Source organism: Lytechinus variegatus, chromosome 14 (assembly GCF_018143015.1).
Source record: "Lytechinus variegatus isolate NC3 chromosome 14, Lvar_3.0, whole genome shotgun sequence".
In the NCBI taxonomy this organism is placed as follows: domain Eukaryota; kingdom Metazoa; phylum Echinodermata; class Echinoidea; order Temnopleuroida; family Toxopneustidae; genus Lytechinus; species Lytechinus variegatus.
This window is the reverse complement of record NC_054753.1, coordinates 299,680-326,627: the sequence shown is the minus strand read 5'-3', so window position 1 is coordinate 326,627 and position 26,948 is coordinate 299,680. Positions and strand designations below refer to the sequence as shown.

The following is a 26,948-nucleotide window of genomic DNA, read 5'->3' as shown; positions in this document are numbered from 1 at the left end:
GAGCGGAATAAACATCACGTTTTCATAGCAAATGCAAAATCAAATCCACATTATGTGAATCACAAAGCATTAAAAACGCGTTAAGGTCATAAAAGGTCTAGTTGGGTCACAAATGTAAGCAATGCAATATTAGAATCCGGGGGGGGGGGGGCACTCGACCAAAAAAGTGGTAGGGGTCCCGGGGGGGGGGGCACTTCCATTCACGAGTGGATAACATGCGCGACCATGGGGTCTCGAAAAGCACCCTAAACATTCTGAAACTGCACCCCTTATACCTTGGTCACATTTCCCTTATAAAAATCGCCAATGGTATTTGAATGGTGCCGAATGGTAGTTGAATGGTGATCTGAATGGTAAATGGTACGCGAATGGTATTTAAGTGGTGTTTCAATGGTAAGTTCTTAATGGTAATTGGTAGTTTATTTAATGGTAAATGGTATACCATATACCCAATGGTGTCTCAGCGGTATGTGACTAATGATATGATTGGTATGACGAATGGTATACCATTACCCAATGGTGTCTCAGTGGTATTCAATGGTGTCTCAGTGGTATGTGCTTGTAATGGTATGACTGGTATGATCAATGGTATACCATACACCAATGGTGTCTCAGTGGTATACAATGGTGTCTCAGTGGTATTCAATAGTGTCTCAGTAGTATATGCCTCTAATGGTATGACTGGTATAATGAATGGTATACCATACACCAATGGTGTCTCAGTGGTATACAATGGTGTCTCAGTGGTATTCAATGGTGTCTCAGTAGTATGTGCCTGTAATGGTATGATTGGTATGATCAATGGTATACCGTACACCAATGGTGTCTCACTGGTATACAATGGAGTATCAGTGGTATTCAATAGTGTCTCAGTAGTATATGCCTCTAATGGTATGACTGGTATAATGAATGGTATACCATACACCAATGGTGTCTCAGTGGTATACAATGGCGTCTCAGTGGTATTCAATGGTGTCTCAGTAGTATGTGTCTCTATATGGTATGACTGGTATGATGAATGGTATACCATATACCAAATTGTGTCTCAGTGGTATTCAATGGTGTCTCAGTAGTATGCGCCTCTATAACATGTATAATGGTATGATTAGTATGGTGAATGGTATACCATTACCCAATGGTGTCTCAGTGGTGTCAAATGGTGTCTGAGTAGTATGTGCCTCTAATGGTATGACTGCATGGTATACCATATACCCAATGGTGTCTCAGTAGTATGTGCCTCTATAATGGTATGATTGGTATCAATGGTATACCATATACCCAATATGGTGTCTTAGTAGTATGTGCCTAGTGGTATATATAATCATGTTGGATAATTGTAAAGCCATAGTGCCTTAGTGGTGTTTGCCTAATGAATGCCATTAGTGTTAATGGTGAATGGTATGCCCAGTTGCATTACCCATTATCATAATTCCGAAGATTTAAAGAAAATATATCAAAGATTAAAAGGTATTTAGAGTTAATTAAATATTTGAGCTGTGACTTTTATGCGAGCAGCTTCCCCAAATCAAGTGTAATTGCTCATGATTGTAAACATGGTATCTTGCATTCTTTTAAATTGTCTTTTTCCTTATTAAGTAAAAGGTCTATATGTGTTTAAATATTATTGATCCAGTGGTTATAATACAACATTATAAATTTGTTATATTTTACAATTGTACATGTTACTTTCTAAATTTAAATCTGATGCAATGGGTGCAAAAATAAAATCAATCGGTCAATGAAATCTTTTTTGATAATAAGGGTTTTGATTTTTAATTAATAAGTTTTATTCTATTTTTATAATCATTTTGCTTGTTTATGGCCGCTTTTTATAAAAAAAACTATATATTGAGTGTTCCAAGAAGATATTTGCAATCAATCCCAAAATTCGATCAGATGCAAATTTACAGGTGATGATAAACATTAAGTTTATCTAGAACATAACAATTTGGATTTTTTTATGGATCAGTTGCAAGTTTGCAATGAAAAGTATGACTCTCATGATTTTGGAGTCTGAAATTAATTTGCATTCGATTGCTTCGATTGCAAGTTTCTTGCAATGCCCCATATTTTGCTCAAAATGAATTCACTGTTGGTTGTCTTGGTCCATTTGTACGCTATAATAGCTGCTTCCAATCATGAATTATTTCTCTCTTTTTTTTTACAAATGATATTTTCAAAATTCTAATTCTATTTTTTAGGCCCTAATTATTCTTTCCCACTTGTGGACAGCGTTTATAAAGAGGAGAGATATTCTATAGGCCGGTCATTACTTGATTGAAATGATTTATCCACATGGTCTTGCTCCCTCACCCCTATCAAAATTCCCTGCCGCCATCAGGGTATAGTACAATGTAACAGAAAAGAAATCTACTGAATGAAATCTCAATTTCTAATAATAACAATAATAATAATAATAATAATAATAAAGGTATATTTACCCAGGGTAGCCACTTCAGTTCCGAAAACTGTTCTCCCAGCGGGCCCTGCTATTATTACCCGGCTAAGCTAGGCTACCTTCTCGGTGCACACAGCTTTTTGAGGAATTACTTCCTGCCGGTACCCATTTACCTCACCTGGGTCGAGTGCAGCACAATGTGGATAAATTTCTTGCTGAAGGAAATTACGCCATGGCTGGGATTCGAACCCACGACCCTCTGTTTCAAAGTCCGAAGACTAATCCACTGGGCCACAACGCTCCACATTTCTATCATTACAAAAGCAAATTAAAAGGGAAGATGAGGAGTGAGTAAAAAAATATATATTAAGGGGAAAAAACAAGAAAAGAAAAAAGGCAATGAAGAAAAGAAAGATTAACAGAAAAGAAAAAAGACAACGAAAATAAAAAAGAAAATAAGAGAATACAGGAAAAAAAAAGTGAAGGGATCGAAAACTTTTTTCATAGATTCTAAGATCCAAGGAAAACAGTGACACGCCATCATGGTTTCCAACCCAGAACCAATCGAGAGGAAAAAGAAGACACCCCTGATTTGGTTTTAATTCACCCCCCTCCCCCCCCCCCTCCCTTTCGCGTTGGCAAGCAGGGCCGCTTGGCTGCTTGTTAGCTAGCTCTATCGCACGCACGTACGCGCGCGCGCACGTCTAACCGCCAATTGCAATATTTGAAAAAGAAAACTCCATCTACCGGGACCGCCGTTTTGCTGTTGATAAGTCCGTCGATAATTCATCAAAAACTAAAGGAACACGGGTCAGATTCGGACAGCGACTTCAAAGTCATTTGTAGAAGGCTAAACAGTAAGTTCTATAACAATTTTCTTTGATTTATTTCTCAAATTGTCTCAAAATATTAGATGTCGGTGTACTGCCACGACCACTGCACTGCCACCGCCATTGCCCCGTTGGCGCTGGCCGCTGCTCTACTGGCCGGGACGTGGCTATGACGATAGGGAGTGCTTATGCTTTGTGTTGGCTGAGACTGAGTTTAGCTCGGCGAGCATGGAATAGATTAGTAATTCGCTCGTATTGCCTGATGTTTATTGTCAATGTTTTACAAAAACCATCTCTGAATACGTTGAATTCATGAATGAATGATTTGTTAATGCTAATGTCAAGACTGTCAAAGCGTTAATTGTGAAACACTGCACAACGTAATTCACTGAAATTGAAAACTTGCCGACAAATATTGTTTTGGAATTAGGCCTATAATTTGTTGTTGTTGTTGATAGATGTTGGTAAATGAGATAAAATGGAGGTGAAACATGGTAGGGGTCCTAAAGTTTGAAAAATGATAAAGACTACGCAGCCCCTATTAAGTTACACTGTACACACCACTCATCGCACATAGGGTGAAATGTGCACTTTGTGTGTGGAACTGTGACTGGACAGAGTGACAAACGATTCCTATATTCAATTTTTCTACAGAGGCTGCAATAATTATGCAGAGAAAAGTGGCGCTAATGCAGTTTTGCACCGGCCGATTACCAGCATACCTCATCACCAAAATTTGTTCCCAAATGTCATGACAGGTCTCTCAGTCACATTTCGATGTTAATACCACCTCTTTTCAAAATATCGGGAACGGCTGTATTTAGTCTTCGATCTCGACGCGTTGATCTAATCCGTAGAAATCACTTCGCGGATTGCTTGGATTCGCTGTAATGTTTATTGGGACTGAAGTTAGCAAACAAATCATGCTAACATGTGGCGAACAAACAGCCAGCATGCCGCATGCGAATCTTTTGGTCGCATAACTTCGGTCCATTTCAACATGACGGCAAATCCAAGCGATCCGCAATATTTTGAAAAGTGGTGGGCATATTGTGTATTGACCTCAAAATGTGTGTAGACAAATAAGACAATTTCTGGTGGGGAGTTTTGCTCGAAGTTGGCTGGTGTGAAACTTGTGAAGCATTAATGCGGGAGGTTATTATTAGATCATTTCATGGGGCTAGGCATATCAATTTTTAAAGTAAATTTTATCCTTTTTTAAATTTGTCCCGTGATCACATTTTATCTGTTTTTATTTAATTACTGATCAAAACTTGCCTAAAACAATGTCTGGAATTCATCCACTGGCATATGATTGTCCATGAATGGATCCATGATTTCTCAAAGGGGGTAGTGGGGTAGATTTTCCCAAGGAAATTTTATATAACAAGCAAACCGAAAAAGAGATCCTCACTCTTGTATGAGACAATATTTTCAATATATTTGCTGTAACTTTCGAAGGGGGGGGGGGGAACACTTGTGTAAGAAAGCCACATTTTTATCTTGCTCTCAAGGTGGGGGCACAGGGGTCCATTGCAGAAAGAGTTGCGTTTAAACCCAGGTCAAAAAATCAATCGCAAGTCCCAAATGCGCGCTGTTGATTGGTTGAAAATCAAGTTGCGTATGATATTTAGAGTTGCGATTTATTGCAACTCAAAATATACAACGGACCCCAGGTCAAATGTGCCCACTTGGATCCGCTTCTGCGATTGTCAATACCAGGGAAATGGAATTTATGTCATCGATTACCCTCCTTTTGAAAATTGCTGCTCTGGAAATTTGATTTCAGATGACATAGCTATTACTAGTATAAAGCATGCACATTTATAATACAGCCTTGTCTGAACTAAGCTGAACAATATCACATTTTATTATTGTATTCCTGAATTGTGGGCTGGTAATCAGAGATCCATGAAAAATATCTCTAAAATTAAAGTTCTAAGATCATTCTTTTTCTATTACTATATTAGTATTCTATTTTTGTTTGTATCTGCACATACATGCAGATTTTACAACACTTAAATTGATTTTATTTCATTTTCAAAGTTTGGACGACGGATACACTGGATGATAAGGTAGATGGTCCAGCCTTACATGGGAATGACACGACGGGTGTTGAACACAGAAAACGTGCCGTGTACAAGAAAAAAATGGAGTTTATGAAAGGTATGTGTGTAAGAATTTTCTTCAGTAGGAAAAATTGCAAAGCTTCATGAGATAAAACAGATTGTATTCCTGCAGTGGCATAGCTGAAAAAAAAATCAGTATGTTGGCTGAGGGGTGGACACTTCTCAGGTATTCATTTGTTGTGGTATTTGTCATCATTGGGGCCTCCCATTAGATAATAGGTTATTTTCTTCCCATCTATGGTAAACATAAATTTATTTATCATATTTTACAAAATGTTTTGTTGATATTTGTTAATTGGTACCGTTCAATTGAATGGTAGTGTATACTGCAAATTTCTCGATATTTAAAAAAATATAAGAACTTCTAAAGAAAGCTTAAACACACGACAAGCATTGATGTTTTGAACCCTTAGCTAATATACTGTCCTTTGCATTGTTTTCATCCAATATTTCTTATTACAGCTTCAAGGAATTAATCCTGCCGGGTACCCATTCACTTCACCTGGGTCTAGTGCAGCATAGTGTGGATAAATTTCGGGCTGAAGGAAAACACACCATGGCTAGGACTCAAATTCATGACCCTCTGTTTGTAAGGTGAGAGTCAGAACCACTAGACCACGACGTACCCAAGCTGATGTCATATCCCCTCTTGTTCTTTTGTATTTTATTACAAGAAGTCATGCTTATTTACACTTTGTCCTCCGAGGACTATAAAAAATGGAGTGAAAATTTATTTCAAAGACATGTCCACCCTAACAAAAAGTTGATTTGATTAAATAGAGAAAAATGAAACATAAAAATCGGATGAAAAATAAGAAAGGTATGACATTTTTAAGTTTCACTCAATTTCACTTAATAGTTATATGCACATCCTGGTCGGTATGCAAATGAGGGAACTGATGACATCACTCATTCACTTTTCTTTTGTTTTTTTAAATATGAAATATAATTTTCTCCCTATTGACCTATGAAATAAAGTTTTATTTCTCACTGAACATGTGGAGTTACCATTGCTTAATATTATTTGGTTCAGTCCAGTTGGTCCTTATTGTCAAATCTGTAAAAATTGAAATATTGTAGAATTCAAACAATGAAAAACAAAACAAAAAGTGAGGGACATCATCGATTCTCTCATATGCATGTGGGTAAATTGTGCATATAACTATTTTGTGAAATATAAGCGAAATTTTGCATCCGATTTTGATGAAATATTTTGCATGATGCTTGCCTGATTTTTCTCTGTTGATTCAAAACAACCTTTTCTGTGGTGGACTTGACCTTTAATGTGAAGATATGCATTGCTGGAAATAATGATATGATACTTGGGACATATCATACACACATGTATGAAAATATGAAATAATTATGATTTCATTTCATACAATAAGCCTAGCAAATATTCCTGACGATCATGTGTACATTAGGTTAGTTTTTTACCAAAACATTGTTAAAATTTCAAATTCAATAACTTTGTTATTATTAGATGTTAACGAAATTTTCAGCATGATGTTTTTCTGATTCATTCTCTCCCTACCAAAATCTCCCCTTTTCTATGCTTTCTTTCTATGGTCCCCTTCATTCTCCTTATAACTATTTTATGTGTAAAATGTAACCGGTCGTCCAACCCATTTGATTGAAGGGCTAGAGGTACTCGAGACTGAAAGTTATGTGATATCATTCAAAGTGTACATCAGACAAACAAAAAGCACTGAAAATTTCATCAAAATTTGTTGAGGATTAACGAAGTTATGACGAATTAAAGTTGTTATTTTTTGGTAAAACTGTTCTCTTCAAGTCCTCATGAATATACAAAATCACAATTTATATATTTTTTGTATTATATGAATTCAAATTTTGTCCAAGCTAGGTTGTAAAAAATTACAATTGACTACTGATTCTGTGTAAGACAATAATCATATTATTTCTCACACATAGTTGAGTTATTCATCTGATTCAGCACAGCAAAAATAGACAGAAAAGAAATAAGTGGGTATCTTGTATATATTATTTTCTATATATTTTGCAAAAAGAGGTCTCTTTTTTTCTGTTTTTTAGTGTTCCAAATTGAATAATTTTCTTTCCCTATTTTCATTATATTTTCTTTCTATGTGTGATATTTATTTCTTAATGTATCTTTATTGTATTTATGATAAACTTTTGGCGTGTTTCTACAGTAAATCATTAAAAACAGTTTATCTTTTCCGGACTCGAATATTCTTATCGCTCTTAAACCAACCTGTTTCTATGGACCGAATAATCTGATTAACTTGCATTTCACTTTGCAAATAGGGCAGAAATCGGAAAATTCAACCTATAACATCAACATTGCATTTCGGTATGTCTCGTTAGGAAAATTTTCAAAATTCATGGTAGATCTCACTCATTGTAGCAGGTATACGTGTTTCGCGATCAGCTGGCGAGATTAAACAGGCCAGAATATATGTATACTGTGAGATCGCACTTCTGGGTTCAAGCACTTAAGCCAGACATGCATGCTATTTTGCCCTATGTTTTACAGAAAAGTTAAACGGATTAACATGGCAATAACCACCTCTCAAAGAAAAATGAGAAACCGTATTTTGTGCGATGCAATTTATCAATTAACCGCATCGCGTCTGTTTCTACAGGAAACTTATCCAGGATTCTGGATACTTAGGCGGGTAATACTTTTTAACAATTCTTTGTAGAAACACGCCATTGATATATCTTTTTAGGTGAAAAGAAAAAAGAGAACAATTTGGGGGTACTATTTTGCCCCCTTTTGGGGATATTTCATTTCTTCTAGGTGTGGTACCCTTTATTCATTTGGCCATGTGAAGGCTATCGCACATTTTGAGTTTAATCTTCGAAATTTGGTGTTCATTAGTTTGTTGTCCAAATTCTGTCTTACATGTAAATTTGTTTATAGGAAAATTAACATAATATCTATATGGGGAGTGCAATCATTGATCTCTTGTAGTATCGCGTAGTCACATGTATTCATAATATGGTGCTTTTATGCCATACCTGTCAATACTCTTTTGTACTTGAACTTATTAGTAAAAAAATGTTTATTAATGTTGTTGAAAGCAATTACACACAACAGATTTAACATCAAGTATCAGGTTTGTATGCAGAACAGTGGTTTTGCCAAGTACGCAATCCATGTAAAAAGCAATAAGAGAGAACAGGTTTATTCTTGGAAATGTTAGTCTTCATTTGTTGTGTTTTTCAAACTCGATCTGTCTTGATACATGTTTATTTTTTTCATAGCAAGATTGACAGAGATATCAACGAATAGCTAAGTCATATATATTAATAACTTATGTGCTTTAATCATAAAGTCTATACTTGTGAATACTCTGTGCCATTTATGCTGTACTTAAACTTCTTATAGTAAAAGCAATTTAATGACGTTCTTGAAATAACTGCTTTCATTTTTTTTTATTGTGTATACCGGGGTACTTATTCCATTATTAAGCCTACCATTAGCCCCAGAGATATGCTGTTCACCATTGGTCTACCATTCACTGTACTTTATTGGCTTACTATACATTGCACATCTTTGTTCTACTGTCTACCATTGGTCTACCATTGAATGTACACTTGTCGTCTATAGTGTATGACCAATGGTGTTATTTGAATGGTTGACTAATAGTATAGTGTATGGTATGACAGTATTGTATGGTAAATGGTAGGTCAATGGTGTACAGTGTATGGTAAGCCAATGGTGTATGGTAAGCCTACGGTGTATGGTGAATATTAGTTCAATGGTGTATGGTAGGCCAATGGTGTACTGTAAATGGTAGGTCAATGGTGTTCGGTGTATGGTAGAATGGTGTAAAGTGAATGGTCAATCAATGGTGAACGGTGTACGGCGAATGGTAGTTGAATGGTGAGCGCTGAATGGTACGCGAATGGTGTACGGTGAATGATACGCGAATGGTGTACAGTGAATGGTACGCGAATGGTGTACGATGAATGGTACGCGGATGGTGAATGGTACATGAATGGTGTATGGTCAATGGTCAATGGTAGGCGAATGGTGTATGGTGTAAGGCAATTGGTAGGGCAATGGTGTCCAGTGAATGGTGGCTGAATGGTAAATGGTAGGCCAGTGAATGGTGGCTGAATGGTGAATGGTGGTCAATGGTAAACCTGTCTATAGTGGCCATATGGTAGATCAATGGTGAATGGTGTTTGATCAATGGTATATGAATGGTAAATGGTGCTCATGAATATGGTAATAGTAATGTCCCAATTATTTAAATTAGTTTGAATGGTATACCATTGAGGCTTGAATGGTATACCATTGGTGTATGGTGGGTGCTGTGCGAATGGTATTCCAATGGTATATCGATGGTGTATGATGAATGGTAGTCAATGGTATACCATTCAATTTTTTTTATAAGGGTTGCTCTACGGCGGCCGTACGGCGAGTCGAAAACAGCCGTTTTATTCATTTTTATTCAAATTACCTATATTTTAGCTGGTACAAAAATGTTAAAACGGCTGTTTTCGACTCGTCGTATACGGCCGCCGTAGAACAAATGAGACCATGGTATTAACAAGTATTGGCGTGTGAAATCCTACCCTTCCCTTATAAAAAAAATTGAATGGTATACCATTGACTACCATTTATCATACACCATTGATATACCATTGGAATACCATTCGCACAGCACCCACCATACACCAATGGTATACCATTCAAGCCTCAATGGTATACCATTCAAACTAATTTAAATAATTGGGACGTTACTATTACCATATTCATGAGCACCATTTACCATTCATATACCATTGATCAAACACCATTCACCATTGATCTACCATATGGCCACTATAGACAGGTTTACCATTGACCACCATTCACCATTCAGCCACCATTCACTGGCCTACCATTTACCATTCAGCCACCATTCACTGGACACCATTGGCCTACCAATTGCCTTTCACCATACACCATTCGCCTACCATTGACCATACACCATACACCATTCATGTACCATCCACCATCCGCGCACCATTCATCGTACACCATTCGCGTACTATTCACTGTACACCATTCACGTACCATTCAACGTACACCATTCGTGTACCATTCGACACTCACCATTCAACCACCATACACCGTTCACCATTGATTGACCATTCACTTTACACCATTCTACCATACACCATTGACCTACCATTTACAGTACACCATTGGCCTACCATACACCATTGAACTACTATTCACCGTACACCGTAGGCTTACCATACACCATACACCATTGGCTTACCATACACTGTACACCATTGACCTACCATTTACCATACAATACTGTCATACCATACACTCTATACTATTAGTCAACCATTCAAATAACACCATTGGTCATACACTATAGACCACAAGCGTACATTCAATGGTAGACTAATGATAGACAGAACAAAGATGTGCAATGTATAGTAAGCCAATAAAGTACAGTGAATGGTAGACCAATGGTGTACAGCATATCTCTGGGGTTAATGGTAGGCTTGATAATGGAATAAGTATACACAAGAAAAATAAATGAAAGCAGTTATTTCAAGAACGTCATTAAATTGTTTTTACTATAAGAAGTTTAAGTACAGCATAAATGGCACAGAGTATTCACAAGTATAGACTTTATAATTAAAGCACATAAGTTATTAATATATATGACTTAGTCTTAGCTACTCGTTGATATCTCTGTCAATCTTGTTATGAAAAAAATAAACATGTATCAAGACAGATCGAGTTTGATTGAAAAACACAACAAATGAAGACTAACATTTCCAAGAATAAACCTGTTCTCTCTTATTGCTTTTTACATGGATTGAGTACTTGGCAAAACCACTGTTCTGCGTACAAACCTGATACTTGATGTTAAATCTGTGTGTAATTGCTTTCAACAATATTAATAAACATTTTTTTACTGATAAGTTCAAGTACAAAAGAGTATTGACAGGTATGGCAAAAAAGCACCATATTATGAATACATGTGACTGCGCGACACGACAAGAGATCAATGATTACACTCCACATAGGTATTATGTTAATCTTCCTATAAACAAATTTACATGCAAGACAGAATTTGGACAACAAACTAATGAACACCAAATTTTGAAGATTAAACTCAAAATGTGCGATAGCCTTCACATGGCCAAATGAATAAAGGGTACCACACCTAGAAGAAATGAAATATCCCCAAAAGGGGGGAAAATAGTACCCCCGTCCCCCAAATTGTTCCCTTTTTTCTTTTCACCTAAAAAGATATATCAATGGCGTGTTTCTACAAAGAATTGTTAAAAAGTATTACCCGCCTAAGTATCCAGAATCCTGGATAAGTTTCCTGTAGAAACAAACGCGATGCAGTTAATTGATAAATTGCATCGCGCAAAATACGGTTTCTCATAACCATCTTTGAGAGGTGGTTATTGCCATGTAAATCCGTTTAACTTTTCTGTAAACATGGGGCAAAATAGCATTCATGTCTGGCTTAAGTGCTTGAACCCTGAAGTGCGATCTCACAGTGTACATTTATTCTGGCCTGTTTAATCTCGCCAGCTGATCGCGAAACATGTATACCTGCTACAATGAGTGAGATCTACCATGAATTTTGAAAATTTTCCTGACGAGATGCAATTTTTGACATACCAAAATGCAATGTTGATGTTATAGGTTGAATTTTCCGATTTCTGCCGTATTTGCGAAGCGAAATGCAAGTTAATCAGATTATTTGGTCTGTAGAAACAGCTTGGTTTAAGAGCGATAAGGTTATTCGAGTCTGGAAAAGATAAACTGTTTTTAATGATTTACTGTAGAAACATGCCAAAAGTTTATCATAAATACAATAAAGATACATTAAGAAATAAATAATATATCACACATAGAAAGAAAATATAATGAAAATAGGGAAAGAAAATTATTCAATTTGGAACACTAAAAAACATAAAAAAAATAGAGACCTCTTTTTGCAAAATATATAGAAAATAATATATACAAGATACCCACTTATTTCTTTTCTGTCTATTTTTGCTGTGCTGAATCAGATGAATAACTCAAGTATGTGTGAGAAATAATATGATTATTGTCTTACACAGAATCAGTAGTCAATTGTAATTTTTTACAACCTAGCTTGGACAAAATTTGAATTCATATAATACAAAAAATATATAAATTGTGATTTTGTATATTCATGAGGAATTGAAGAGAACAGTTTTACAAAAAAATAACAACTTTAATTCGTCATAACTTCGTTAATCCTCAACAAATTTTGATGAAATTTTAAGTGCTTTTTGTTTGTCTGATGTACACTTTGAATTGTATCACATAACTTTCAGTCTCGAGTACCTCTAGCCCTTCAATCGAATGGGTTGGACGACTGGTTACATTTTACACATAAAATAGTTATAAGGAGAATGAAGGGGACCATAGAAAGAAAGCATGAGAAAAGGGGAGATTTTGGAAGGGAGAGAATGAATCAGAAAAGCATCATGCTGAAAATTTCATTAACATCTAATAATAACAAAGTTATTGAATTTGAAATTTTAACAATATTTTGGTAAAAAAAATAACCTAATGTACACATGATCGTCAGGAATATTTGCTAGGCTTATTGTATAAAATGAAATCATAATTATTTAATATTTTCATACATGTGTGTATGATATGTCCCAAGTATCATATCATTATTTCCAGCAATGAATATCTTCACATTAAAGGTCAAGTCCACCACAGAAAAGGTTGTTTTGAATCAACAGAGAAAAATCAGGCAAGCATCATGCAAAATATTTCATCAAAATCGAATGCAAAGTAAGAAAGTTATGACATTTTGAAATTTCGCTTATATTTCACAAAATAGTTATATGCACAATTTACCCACATGCATATGAGAGAATCGATGATGTCCCTAACTTTTTGGTTTGTTTTTCATTGTTTGAATTCTACAATATTTCAAATTTTACAGATTTGACAATAAGGACCAATAAGGACCAACTGGACTGGACTAAGAAAGTTATGACATTTTGAAATTTCGCTTATATTTCACAAAATAGTTATATGCACAATTTACCCACATGCATATGAGAGAATCGATGATGTCCCTAACATTTTGGTTTGTTTTTCATTGTTTGAATTCTACAATATTTCATATTTTACAGATTTGACAATAAGGACCAACTGGACTGAACCAAATAATGTTAAGCAATGGTAACTCCACATGTTCAGTGAGAAATAAAACTTTATTTCATAGGTCAATGGGGAGAAAATTATATTTCATATTCAAAAAAACAAAAGAAAAGTGAATGAGTTATATCATCAGTTCCCTCATTTGCATACCGACCAGGATATGCATATAACTATTAAGTGAAATTGAGTGAAACTTAAAAATGTCATACCTTTCTTATTTTTCATCCGATTTTTATGTTTGATTTTTCTCTTTTTAATCAAATCAACATTTTGTTAGGGTGGACATGTCTTTGAAATAAATTTTCACTCCATTTTTTATAGTTCTCGGAGGACAAAGTGTAAATAAGCACGACTTCTTGTAATAAAATACAAAAGAACAAGTGGGGATATGACATCAGCTTGGGTACGTCATGGTCTAGTGGTTCTGACTCTCACCTTACAAACAGAGGGTCATGAATTTGAGTCCTAGCCATGGTGTGTTTTCCTTCAGCCCGAAATTTATCCACACTGTGCTGCACTAGACCCAGGTGAAGTGAATGGGTACCCGGCAGGATTAATTCCTTGAAGCTGTAATAAGAAATATTGGATGAAAACAATGCAAAGGACAGTATATTAGCTAAGGGTTCAAAACATCAATGCTTGTCGTGTGTGTAAGCTTTCTTTAGAAGTTCATATATTTTTTTAAATATCGAGCAATTTGCAGTATACACTACCATTCAATTGAATGGTGCCAATTAACAAATACCAACAAAACATTTTGTAAAATATGATAAATAAATTTATGTTTAACCATAGATGGGAAGAAAATAACCTATTATCTAATGGGAGGCCCCAATGATGACAAATACCACAACAAATGAATACCTGAGGACAAAGCGTCCATCCCTCCCCCTCAGCCAACATACTGATTTTTTTTTCAGCTATGCCACTGCAGGAATACAATCTGTTTTATCTCATGAAGCTTTGCAATATTTCCTACTGAAGAAAATTCTTACACACATACCTTTCATAACTCCATTTTTTTCTTGTACACGGCACGTTTTCTGTGTTCAACACCCGTCGTGTCATTCCCAGATAAGGCTGGACCATTAACCTTATCATCCAGTGTATCCGTCGTCCAAACTTTGAAAATGAAATAAAATCAATTTGAGTGTTGTAAAATCTGCATGTATGTGCAGATACAAACAAAAATAGAATACTAATATAGTAATAGAAAAAGAATGATCTTAGAACTTTAATTTTAGAGATATTTTTCATGGATCTCTGATTACCAGCCCAGAATTCAAGAAAACAATAAGGAAATGTGATATTGTTCAGCTTAGTTCAGACAAGGCTGTATTATAACTGTGCATGATTTATACTAGTAACAGCTATATCATCTGAAATCAAATTTCCAGAGCAGCAATTTTCAAAAGGAGGGTAATCGATGACATAAATTCCATTTCCCTGGTATTGACAATCGCAGAAGCGGATCCAAGTGGGCACGTTTGACCTGGGGTCCGTTGTATATTTAGAGTTGCAATAAATCGCAACTCTAAATATCATGCGCAACTTGATTTTCAACCAATCAACAACGCGCATTTGGGACTTGCGATTGATTTTTTTACCTGCGTTTAAACGCAACTCTTTCTGCAATGGACCCCTGTGCCCCCACCTTGAGAGCAAGATAAGAATGTGGCTTTTTTACACAAGTGTTCCCCCCCCTTTGAAAGTTACAGCAAATATTTATATCGAAAATATTGTCTCATACAAGAGGATCTCTTTTTTGGTTTGCTTGTTATTCAAAGTTTCCTTGGGAAAATCTGCCCCACTACCCCCTTTGAGAAATCATGGATCCGTTCATGGACAATCATATGTCAGTGGATGAATTCCAGACATTGTTTTAGGCAAGTTTTGATCAGTAAATAAATAAAAACAGATAAAATGTGATCACAGGACAAACTTAAAAAAAAGGATAAAATTTACTTTAAAAATTGATATGCCTAGCCCCATAGAAAAAAATCTAATAATACCCTCCCGCATTAATGCTTCACAAGTTTCACACCAGCCAACTTCGAGCAAAACTCCCCACCAGAAATTCTCTACACACATTTTGAGGTCAATACACAATATGCCCACCACTTTTCAAAATATTGCGGATTGCTTGGATTTGCCGTCATGTTGATATGGACCGAAGTTATGCGACCAAAAGATTCGCATGTGGCATGTTGGCTGTTTGTTCGCCACATGTAAGCATGATTTGTTCGCTAACTTCAGTCCCAATAAACATTACAGCGAATCCAAGCAATCCGCGAAGTGATGTCTACAGATTAGATCAACTCATCGAGATCGAAGACTAAATACAGCCGTTCCAGATATTTTGAAAAGCGGTGGTATTAACATCGAAATGTGACTGAGAGACCTGTCATGACATTTGGGAACAAATTTTGGTGACGAGGTATGCTGGTAATCAGCCGGTGCAAAACTGCATTAGCGCCATTTTTCTCTGCATAATTATTGCAGCCTCTGTAGAAAAATTGAATAGGAATCGTTTGTCACTCTGTCCAGTCACAGTTCCACACACAAAGTGCACATTTCACCATACGTGCCATGAGTGGTAGAGTGTAACTTTATACTAATTATAGGGGCTGCGTAGCCTTTATCATTTTTTAAACTTTTTTAAGTTTAGGACCCCTTCCATGTTTCACCTCCATTTTATCTCATTTACCAACATCCATCAACAACAACAAATTTATAGGCCTAATTCCAACATTATTTGTCGCGGCAAGTTTTCAATTTCAGTGAATTAACGTTGTGCAGTATAGGCCCTACGTGTTTCACAATTAACGTTTTGACAGTCTTGACATTAGATTAACAAATCATTCATTCATGAATTCAACGTATTCAGAGACGGTTATTGTAAAACATTGACAATAAACATCAGGCAATATGGGCGCTAATGCAGTTTCGCACCGGTCGATTACTAGCACACCTAATCACCAATACTTGTTCCCAAATGTCATGACAAGTCTCTCAGTCACATTTTGATGTCAATATATCCACCACTTTTCAAAATATCGTGATCGGGAATGGCTGTATTTCGGCTTCGATCTCAACGTCGTTGATCGACACGGCGTAGACATCGCTTCGCGGATCGCTTGGATTCACCGTGCATTCACCGTAATGTTGATATGAACTGAAGTTAGCAACCTAATCATGCGAAAATGTGGCGAACAAACTGCCAGCATGCCGCATGCGAATCTATGTTCGCATGATTTGGTTGCTAACTTCAGTTCATATCAACATTACGGTGCATGCACGGTGAATCCAAGCGATCCGCGAAGCGATGTCTACGCCGTGTCGATCAACGACGTTGAGATCGAAGCCGAAATACAGCCATTCCCGATCACGATATTTTGAAAAGTGGTGGATATATTGACATCGAAATGTGACTGAGAGACTTGTCATGACATTTGGGAACAAATATTTGTGATGAGGTATGCTGGTAACCGGCCGGTGCGAAACTGCATTAGCGCCGCAATATGAGCGAATTACTAATCTATTCAATGCTCCCCGAGCTAAACTCAGCCAACACAAAGCATAAGCACTCCCTATCGTCATAGCCACGTCCCGGCCGCGTAGAGCAGCGGCCAGCGCCAACGGGGCAATGGCGGTGGCAGTGTAGTGGTCGTGGCAGTACACCGACATCTAACATTTTGAGACAATTTGAGAAATAAATCAAAGAAAATTGTTATAGAACTTACTGTTTAGACTTCTACAAATGACTTTGAAGTCGCTGTCCGAATCTGACCCATGTTCCTTTAGTTTTTGATGAATTATCGACGGACTTATCAACAGCAAAACGGCGGTCCCGGTAGATGGAGTTTTCTTTTTCAAATATTGTAATTGGCGGTTAGACGCACGTGCGCGCGCGTGCAATAGAGCTAGCTAGCAAGCAGCCAATTAAGCGGCCCGGCCCTGCTTGCCAACGCATATGGGGGGGGGGGGGGGAGGGGTGGATTAAAACCAAATCAGGGGTGTCTTCTTTTTCCTCTCGATTGCTTCTGGGTTGGAAACCATGATGGCGTGAGTGCCACTGTTTTCCTTGGATCTTGGAATCTATGAAAAAAGTTTTTGATCCCTTCACTTTTTTCCTGTTATTTTCTTTTTTATTTTCGTTGTCTTTTTTTCTGTTAATCTTTCTTTTCTTCTTTGCCTTTTTTCTTTTCTTGTTTTTTCCCCTTTATATATATTTTTTTTACTCACTCCTCTTAGTTTTAATTTGCTTTTGTAATGATTGAAATTGAGATTTCATTCAGTAGATTTCTTTTCTGTTACATTGTACTATACCCTGTATGGCGGCAGGGAATTTTGATAGGGGTGAGGGAGCAAGACCATGTGGATAAATCATTTCAATCAAGTAATGCCGGCCTATAGAATAGCTCTCCTCTTTATAAACGCCGTCCACAAGTGGGAAAGAATATTTAGGGTCTAAAAATAGAATTTTGAAAATATCATTGTAAAAAAAGGGTGAAATAATTCATGATTGGAAGCAGCTATAATAGCGTACAAATGGGTTCAGATGGGGCTTTCGACGTTGCAGACAGACCAAATCAGGGTTTGCGGATGGGAATTTGATAGAGGTTGGGGGACCAAGACAACCAACAGTGAATTCATTTTGAGCAAAATATGGGGCATTGCAAGAAACTTGCAATCGAAGCAATCGAACGCAAATCAATTTCAGACTCCAAAATCATGAGAGTCATACTTTTCATTGCAAACTTGCAACTGATCCATAAAAAAATCCAAATTGATATGTTCTAGATAAACTTAATGTATCATCACCTGTATATTTGCATCTGATCAAATTTTGGGATTGATTGCAAATATCTTCTTGAAACACTCAATATATAGTTCTTTTTACAAAAAGCGGCCATAAACAAGCAAAATGATTATAAAAATAGAATAAAACTTATTAATTAAAAATTAAAACCCTATTTATCAAAAAAGATTTCATTGACCGATTGATTTTATTTTTGCACCCATTGCATCAGATTTAAATTTAGACGGTAATATGTACAATTGTAAAATATAACAAATTTATAATATTGTATCATAACCACTGGATCAATAATATTTAAACACATATAGACCTTTTACTTAATAAGGACAAAGACAATTTAAAAGAATGAAAGAGACCATGTTTACAATCATGAGCGATTACACTTGATTTGGGGAAGCTGCTCGCATAAAAGTCACAGGTCAAATATTTAATTAACTCTAAATACCTTTTAATCTTTGATATATTTTCTTTAAATCTTCGGAATTAATGGGTAATGCAATTGGGCATATCATTCACCATTAACACAAATGGCATTCATTAGGCAAACACCACTAAGCCACTATAGCTTTACAATTATCCAACATGATTATATATACCACTAGGCACATACTACTAAGACACCATATTGATACCAATCATACCATTATAGAGGCACATACTACTGAGACACCATTGAATACCACTGAGACACCATTGTATACCACTGAGACACCATTGGGTATATAATGGTATACCATGCAGTCATACCATTAGAGGCACATACTACTCAGACACCATTTGACACCACTGAGACACCATTGGGTATAAGGTATACAATTCATCATACCAGTCATACCATCATAGAGACACATACTACTGAGACACCATTGAATACCACTGAGACACCATTGTATACCACTAAGACACCATTAGTGCATGGTATACCATTCATTATACCAGTCATACCATTAGAGGCATACTGAGACACTATTGAATACCACTGAGATACCATTGTATACCACTGAGACACCATTGGATGTATGGTATACTATTCATCATACCAATCATACCATTACAAGCACATACCACTGAGACACCATTGAATACCACTGAGACACCATTGTATACCACAGAGACACCATTGGGTATATTATGGTATACCATGCAGTCATACCATTAGAGACACATACTACTGAGACACCATTGAATACCATTCATTATACCAGTCATACCATTAGAGGCATATACTACTGAGACACTATTGAATACCAGTGAGACACCATTGTATACCACTGAGACACCATTGGTGTATGGTATACCATTGATCATACCAATCATACTATTACAGGCACATACTACTGAGACACCATTGAATACCACTGAGACACCATTGTATACCACTGAGACACCATTGGATGTATGGTATACTATTCATCATACCAATCATACCATTACAAGCACATACCACTGAGACACCATTGAATACCACTGAGACACCACTGGGTAAATGGTATACCATTCATCATACCAATCATATCATTAGTCACATACCACTGAAACACCATTCGGTATATGGTATACCATTTACCATTAAATAAACTACCAATTACCATTAAGAACTTACCATTGAAACACCACTTAAAGACCATTCGCGTACCATTTACCATTCAGATCACCATTCAACTACCATTCGGCACCATTCAAATACCATTGGCGATTTTTATAAGGGTTAAAAAGTCTTGGAATCAAAACGATACTCTTGGCAAATATTCCCTGAAATGAACCCCTAAACAAGACTTATTGTTACGGGTCCTTCCTTCGGTCGTCGGCTTTACCTTATTTGGTTTAGTACGACCCCACCTTCTATACCTCGCGCAAATCAGACTCTAAACACGTAGTGTTAGGGCAAAAAGGACATCCTTTATAAATCATTTAATTTTGTTTTATCATCCCCGCAAATTCGACCCTAAACACGTAATTTTCCTAGCGAAAGATACCCTTTTTTCATTATTTTTGTGTTTTTGACCCCTTTCCACGTTACGTACGTAACGTGCCCTATCGTGAAAAGACATCCTTTTTACGTGTTTTTTGCATGGTCGCGCATGTATCCACTCGTCAATGTAAATGCCCCCCCCCCCCGGGTAGGGGTGTGCCGCGGGCGAGACAAAAAACGGGGGCCTTAATTGGAGCGGGCTTATTGTAAAAAGGAGGGTCCTCAGAACGGGCTCTGGAACTACAATTTTGTGAAAACGGGGGTCCTTGGAACGGATCGCTAGCGTGTGATGAGTACGTACGTGCGTATATGCAGCCCTATGGAACTGGCATGCGTGCATGATGCAGCTAGCGCGGCCTCCGCGGGTGCAGATCAGAGACGATGGTCGGACAGCGCTCGGCGGCCGCTTTTCACCAAAATTGCAGCAGATTGATGGAACGGCGTAACAAAAAAATATGCCAAGCTTTGGAGCGGATTTCTTTCTTCTTTTTTCTCGATAAGCCGACAAAATGCTAGCCTATGCCTTGGGGCGGCTTTCTTTGTTTTTTGTCTCAATAAGACAAAAATGCTATGCCTTGGAACGCCAATTTGGGTGTATAAAAATGGGGGTCCCCTAGCTCCGCGGCACACCCACTATACATATGTACTGAGTGCCCCCCCCCCCGGGATTGGAATACAAACAAGTTGGCCATTTTATGTTGAGGATACTTTTGGCACCCTCTTATGACCTCGCTCTGTAATAGCAGTGTACGGGAACTATGCTTGGTATGGAAAGTGCCGAATGTACATTTAAAGGTTATAGAAATATAAACACACATACAAAGGTCACCTTCATTTAATACGCTCATGGATCGAAGGATGAACGCAGGAGTTTATCAGTCCAAAAACATTTTTGTATCAAATAAAGGCTCAATGTGATACAACCAATGCAGGGGCGAGGATCGAGATAGCTGAACATGATAACAAATTACGGACTGCTAATATCCTACAGAATATATTAAAAAATACGGTTTGAAAATTAAAATTTTCTGAAATATATATAGGCCTACTTGATATTTCCCGCTCATCAGTTGAGCCCGCGATGGTGTGCATATCGGCTGAACATAATAATTATCCAATTTGACCCCTTCAGAAGCGAGGTAATCTAAGTTTGGAGTCCTCATTGCTGGATTTCGGTACCCGATGTCATTGAAACCATAATCATCGGCTAGTATGAACACGATATGTGGCGGTCTCTTATCTGTAGGTTGATTGATATAGGTGTGAGATAAACCAAGTACTCTCCCTGATACAGTGGACACTGCCCGCTGTATGTGGTGTTCAAAGGCAAGGAGTAGCAGTAATAGAACCGTGCTGGTGATTAAGAGGAGAGCGAATGCACGGTTTCTAATGAAGGACGCCATTTTAGTCTTGTTTGTTTTCACGTTTGTTATTGTTGAATAAAATAGTGGGCCGATCTTACACTATACAGGTAGAAGTGCACTGCACGCACGGAGTTCCATTGTTGTTTTGAAACCATTCATGGATCTGGATATCATACAGTGTCTAGCGGTAATACGGCGTAGAGGGCAGCATGCTCTGCATTGTCGTGCTTGATTGAGTACACATGCTGTGCTCGCATGTAATTATAGCTGCTCAATGGTGTATTATTTTCAAGAAAAATCACTTGCTCCAAGCAAAAAAAATGAACAATCCACTTCAGTATAGCTTGTCGTTACAGTTACTCAGCTATACCCATGCTTTAATTTTCCAGTATAGAAATCCGTATTGTAACAACAAATTCCCAATAGGAAAAAATGTCATCTTTCAAAATGGAAAATGCCCTTTTTCAAATGAAATAAGCCCCTTTTCAACTTATCATGAAATACTCTTTTAGAATTGAAGTAAAACATGATAATTAAAGGTGATAAAATCACAAAATTTCGGGCCTGCGCTTTCCGCTCGTAGCAATTATTGTTTAGTTAGGTACTCATTCTGTATCTGGTTACAAAAAAAATTCAGTCATGGTTTGGACTAAAAGTAATTTTCAACTCGCGCTTCGCGCTCGCATTATGGTGAGATATGTATCCTATTCATGAGCCACTAAATGCAGTGGCTCAGGTTCCTTTTTTGGTCAATACATTAATTCTTAAGTTAGATAGCATCTTTTTAACGTTTGCCCCCGCCCCCCAAAAACAAACAAACTCGGAATATTTAATCTTCATGTCTTATTACATTTAATTTTCAAAAGGGTGAGCTTGGGATTAGTGCTCGCAACATTTCTCGCAAGGATGCCATTTTAACAATAATTAGCGCAATAATTTGACCAGAAAGTGAGTTTTACAACTTCAGATTTGTATTTTTCCAAACCGCTAGCTCATTACGGTCTCTCAAAGTAAAAATGAAACTTAAATAACGATACTTATCAATCAGAAAACGAACTATAAAAGAATTGCAATTAAACCAATACCTAACAAATAAAAAAAAGAAAATCATTACAATTGTTACCATATTTTTCAATTAGACATTGGCTTTTATTTAGAACAAGTATAAATCAAAAATCAAACAAAACGCGTTATTTTCTAAAATTCCATGCAAAGGGCCAAGCATCTCTCCCCGTCCCTCATGCACCTGCACGTTTAATGACAATAGATATTATTTTTTTTTGCTATTTTCCAGGGCTGTTACGTTTTCAAGCTTTGCTTTTGTGACGACCCTTGCAACCATCCTATTTATTGTGTAACAGAAAATACCACTTAATAATTTTTTTTTATTTATGTAAGATATATTTGATGATTTATATACAAAACTATTTTTCATTATCTTAATGTCAAATTTCAAATATGTATTTTCTTCTCCAGAATTTTGTTATGAAAAATGTTGCAAAAACCAATAAATGAAATGAAATGATTTTTTTTCTCGGAAATTTCACATATGATGACCAGTACTGTCGCCCCCGATTTCATGGGATGGACATACCTCTTAACTGCCCTATAGGTGCCCAGATTGTTTCAGGTGTTCTCTCTTCTACAGTTCATGTGGGGCACACTCATCTCCATGGCAACCGACGAGCTATACACCACCACCTAGTCGCCTCCAGATGTCATTTTATCATGTGCCTATGCAATCGCTGCGCACACACATCTGTCTCGGCTATACAACTGCGTCACAAGAATTAGACCAAATGATCGTTAGACGAAAGGGATTTAGACTTAGTGACAGTGGACAAAGTGCAGTTAGACCAAATGGAACATAGACGAAATGAAAGTAGACTAAGTGCTCATTAGACCATTTGCCTTTAGACCAGTTGGCTATTGGACTTAGACGTAATGAAAATGGAAAAAATGGCTATTGGACCATTTGATAAAAAATACAACTAGACCAAATGACTATTAGACCAAATGATAATAGACGAAATGGTGAATGGAAAAAATGGCTATTGGACAAAATGGTAATTGGACGATGTGAATAGTGGACTAACTGATGGTAGACGAAATTACATTACACCATGTGGTGAGTGAACAAAATGGCAATAAACGAAATGGCAATAAACCTTCTGCTCGACGACGCCAGACCACTGATCTGATTGCTATCTGGATGGGCAAGGAAGTGTACCGGACTGAAGCCATCGTCCGCCATCTTAGGATCATCAACACAGCGAACAAAGCTGTTTGTTTTAACACGTAGTGGAAGGGATTGTTGCGCCTTTTCTCGTGTTTCGCATCGCAGAAAATAAAAACCTATATCACTTTTGACAAGGCTATTGGCCCTTCTCCTTACTCATTATGTTTATTTTATGGCTCAAAATATTTTTTTTCACTATAAGCCTTTACTTTATTAATATGCTTTACTAATTACTAAGAGTAATTTGTTTGCTGCCTTATTCTCTCCTTTTTTCCATGCTCTTCATGTTAATAATCTTAATTCTTTCCCTTTTTTCTTCGCTCTTTTCTCTTTAAAAAAAATCTATTCATCATTTTGTTGAGATGTCCTTATGTCCCAGCTGCAGTTCATATCCGTCTTTCAGTTTTAATACGGTGACGGTGGTTGAAATATAAATATTTCACCATATGGTATATTCATTTGTTTATGTCATTAAAAGCAATATTATTGTGATTCAATAAACGACGGATGAAAACTGTTCTTCCAGCAGGCCCTGCTATTATTAGAATATAGAATAGAGGTTAAAATATGGCTGCTACTCCGCATTTAACTTCTATTGACAATTTACTATTTATTTTTCTTCACTTTTCAAAACGGATAGAGGAACGGGGGTAAATACCCCCATTCCCCCTGGGTGCCGCCAATGTCTCTCCCTGCAAATCACAGCCTGGTCACAAGCATAAAATCTGCCCATATACCACATATAACACGTACTAAGATAGTGGCCAAGAAGAGAGTGCCTCCAAGGTTACTTTAAATGTACGCAACAAGTCAAATGATAACAAAACTAATTCTATTCATGACTTAGACGATAATAACGCTACCAAAAATGTGAAGATTACGTCTGTTACCGTTTCAGATAGACCTGTCTCCCGGGATTACCTCACTGATAAATGTTCTAAATCTTTCAATCTTGTGGATGGAAAAGTTCCTAAATTACCCAAAGGAAATGTGTTTTTGCATGTTAATATCAGAGGTCTTGTCAATAAAATCGAGTCACTTCGTTATATTTTGTCAAACAATTCCATTGATGTTCTCTGCGTTAACGAAACCTTTTGTGATGATTCAGTATCTGATGAAGAGATTTCTCTTGATGGTTTAAGGGTTGAACGTAAGGACAGAACACGTCACGGTGGAGGAGTTGCCGTTTATGTATCTGACAAGATTTTTTTTACACGAAGGTATGATCTTGAAAACCAAGATTTAGAAATGATATGTCTCCAAATCACTTTATCTTTTCAGAAGAGTATTTTAGTCATTAGTATATATAGACCCCCGTCAAGCGATGTTTCTTTTTTTGAAAGTTTTGAACAAAGTTTGGAATCAATTTGCTCGTACAATACTTCAATTGACGAGGTACTTATTTTAGGAGATCTAAATTGTGATTACAGTCAATTGAAGGATTTGTACCTGTATCATAAATTAGAATATTTGATGAGCTCGTACAGTTTCGTTCAGTTAATTGACACCTTTACACGTGTCACAAGTAATTCATCTACAATCATTGATCTCGCTTTTACAACTCACTCTTCAAGAATAATCAAGCATGGTTGCATTTTGACTTCTGTTAGTGATCATTATATGATTTATTTGATACGTAAATTACATTCTAATACCATTATTTCTGTTCCTAAAACGATAACTTACCGTCCAAAAGATTTTGACGAAGATCAATTATTTATTCTTCTTGATTCAGCGCAATGGTCTAAATTAAAGGATATTAGTGATGTAAATGAATTTTGGAGAACTTGGAAAACTATTTTTATTCATATTCTGGACAAAGTTGCTCCAAAGAAGTCAGTAAGAGTGAAAAATCGGTCACTCCCATGGATTTCTGCTGACATCAGAAAAATGATAAGGCAACGTGACAATGTTCATTGTAAATTTTTGAAAATGAAAAATAAGATTATATCACAAAATGATTTTTCGCAAAACGTTTTGTGTAAGGATTTATGGAATACTTACAAAAGGTTCAGAAATAAGGTCAATATTTCTCTTTTTGAACGTAAAAAAAAATATTTAAAAAATGAAATAAAGAATAATGTTAATGATATGCATAAAATGTGGAAATGTCTTAAATCTTTATTGCCTGCGAAACGTTCGTCTGTTCCTTCTATTATATATGACAATGAAATGGTTTTTTATTCAGATAATGATATTGCTGATGCTTTTAATGATTATTTCATTCGAATTAATGCTGAATCCCAACAAGAGATGAATACACATGTTGAAAATTATCAAAATAATTGTACTGATACTTTTTGGGATCCGACTTTTACAAGTATTTTTAACTTTGAGCCTGTTAAAGAAGAATTCGTTGAGAATTTTATTTCAAAGTTGGATATTAATAAAGCAACAGGATCTGATGATATTGATGCAATATATTTATTAAAATCTAAAGCTTTTATCGTTTCTTCTATAACGAGGCTAATTAATTTATCTTTTGCATCTGGTGTTTTCCCCGATGACTGGAAGTATGCTAAGGTTTTTCCATTATTTAAAAAAGGTGACTTTAATTCTATTTCCAATTTTCGACCAATTTCTATTTTACCGACTATAAGCAAGATCTCTGAAAAAATTGTCCATCAGCAGTTATATGACTACTTGATTTCAAATAATATTCTTAGTATAGCACAATTCGGTTTTCGACCGGGCCATTCCACAGCTTCAGCCCTCGGTTTTTTAACTGATGATTGGTTAAATGCTATAGACAAAGGTCAAATTACAGGAGCACTTTTCATTGATTTAAGACGTGCTTTTGATACTGTAAATACGTCTATTTTGTTGAATAAATTAAAGAATATTGGTTTAAATGATTTGTCTTTAGCATGGTTTCATTCATATTTAAATAACAGAAAACAATATGTTGCGATTAAAAATGCTAAATCAAATGATCGATGTATTTCCCTTGGAGTTCCACAAGGATCTATATTAGGTCCCTTACTTTTTTTGATTTATATTGATGATATGTTAAAAGTT

At 36.4% G+C, this 26,948-nt stretch overlaps 1 protein-coding gene across 1 annotated transcript in view; it reads right to left on the bottom strand.

Annotated features, from left to right (window-relative positions):
* LOC121427548 (arylsulfatase B-like) overlaps positions 1 to 21,903 on the bottom strand; it is a 30,676-nt gene extending 8,773 nt beyond the window's left edge. Inside the window, exon 1 of the mRNA XM_041623998.1 lies at positions 21,377 to 21,903. Within this exon, the coding sequence (XP_041479932.1) occupies positions 21,377 to 21,730 (354 nt within the window). The 5' untranslated portion in view covers positions 21,731 to 21,903. The remainder of the gene's footprint in view (positions 1 to 21,376) is intronic.
* Positions 21,904 to 26,948: the final 5,045 nt, after the last annotated feature.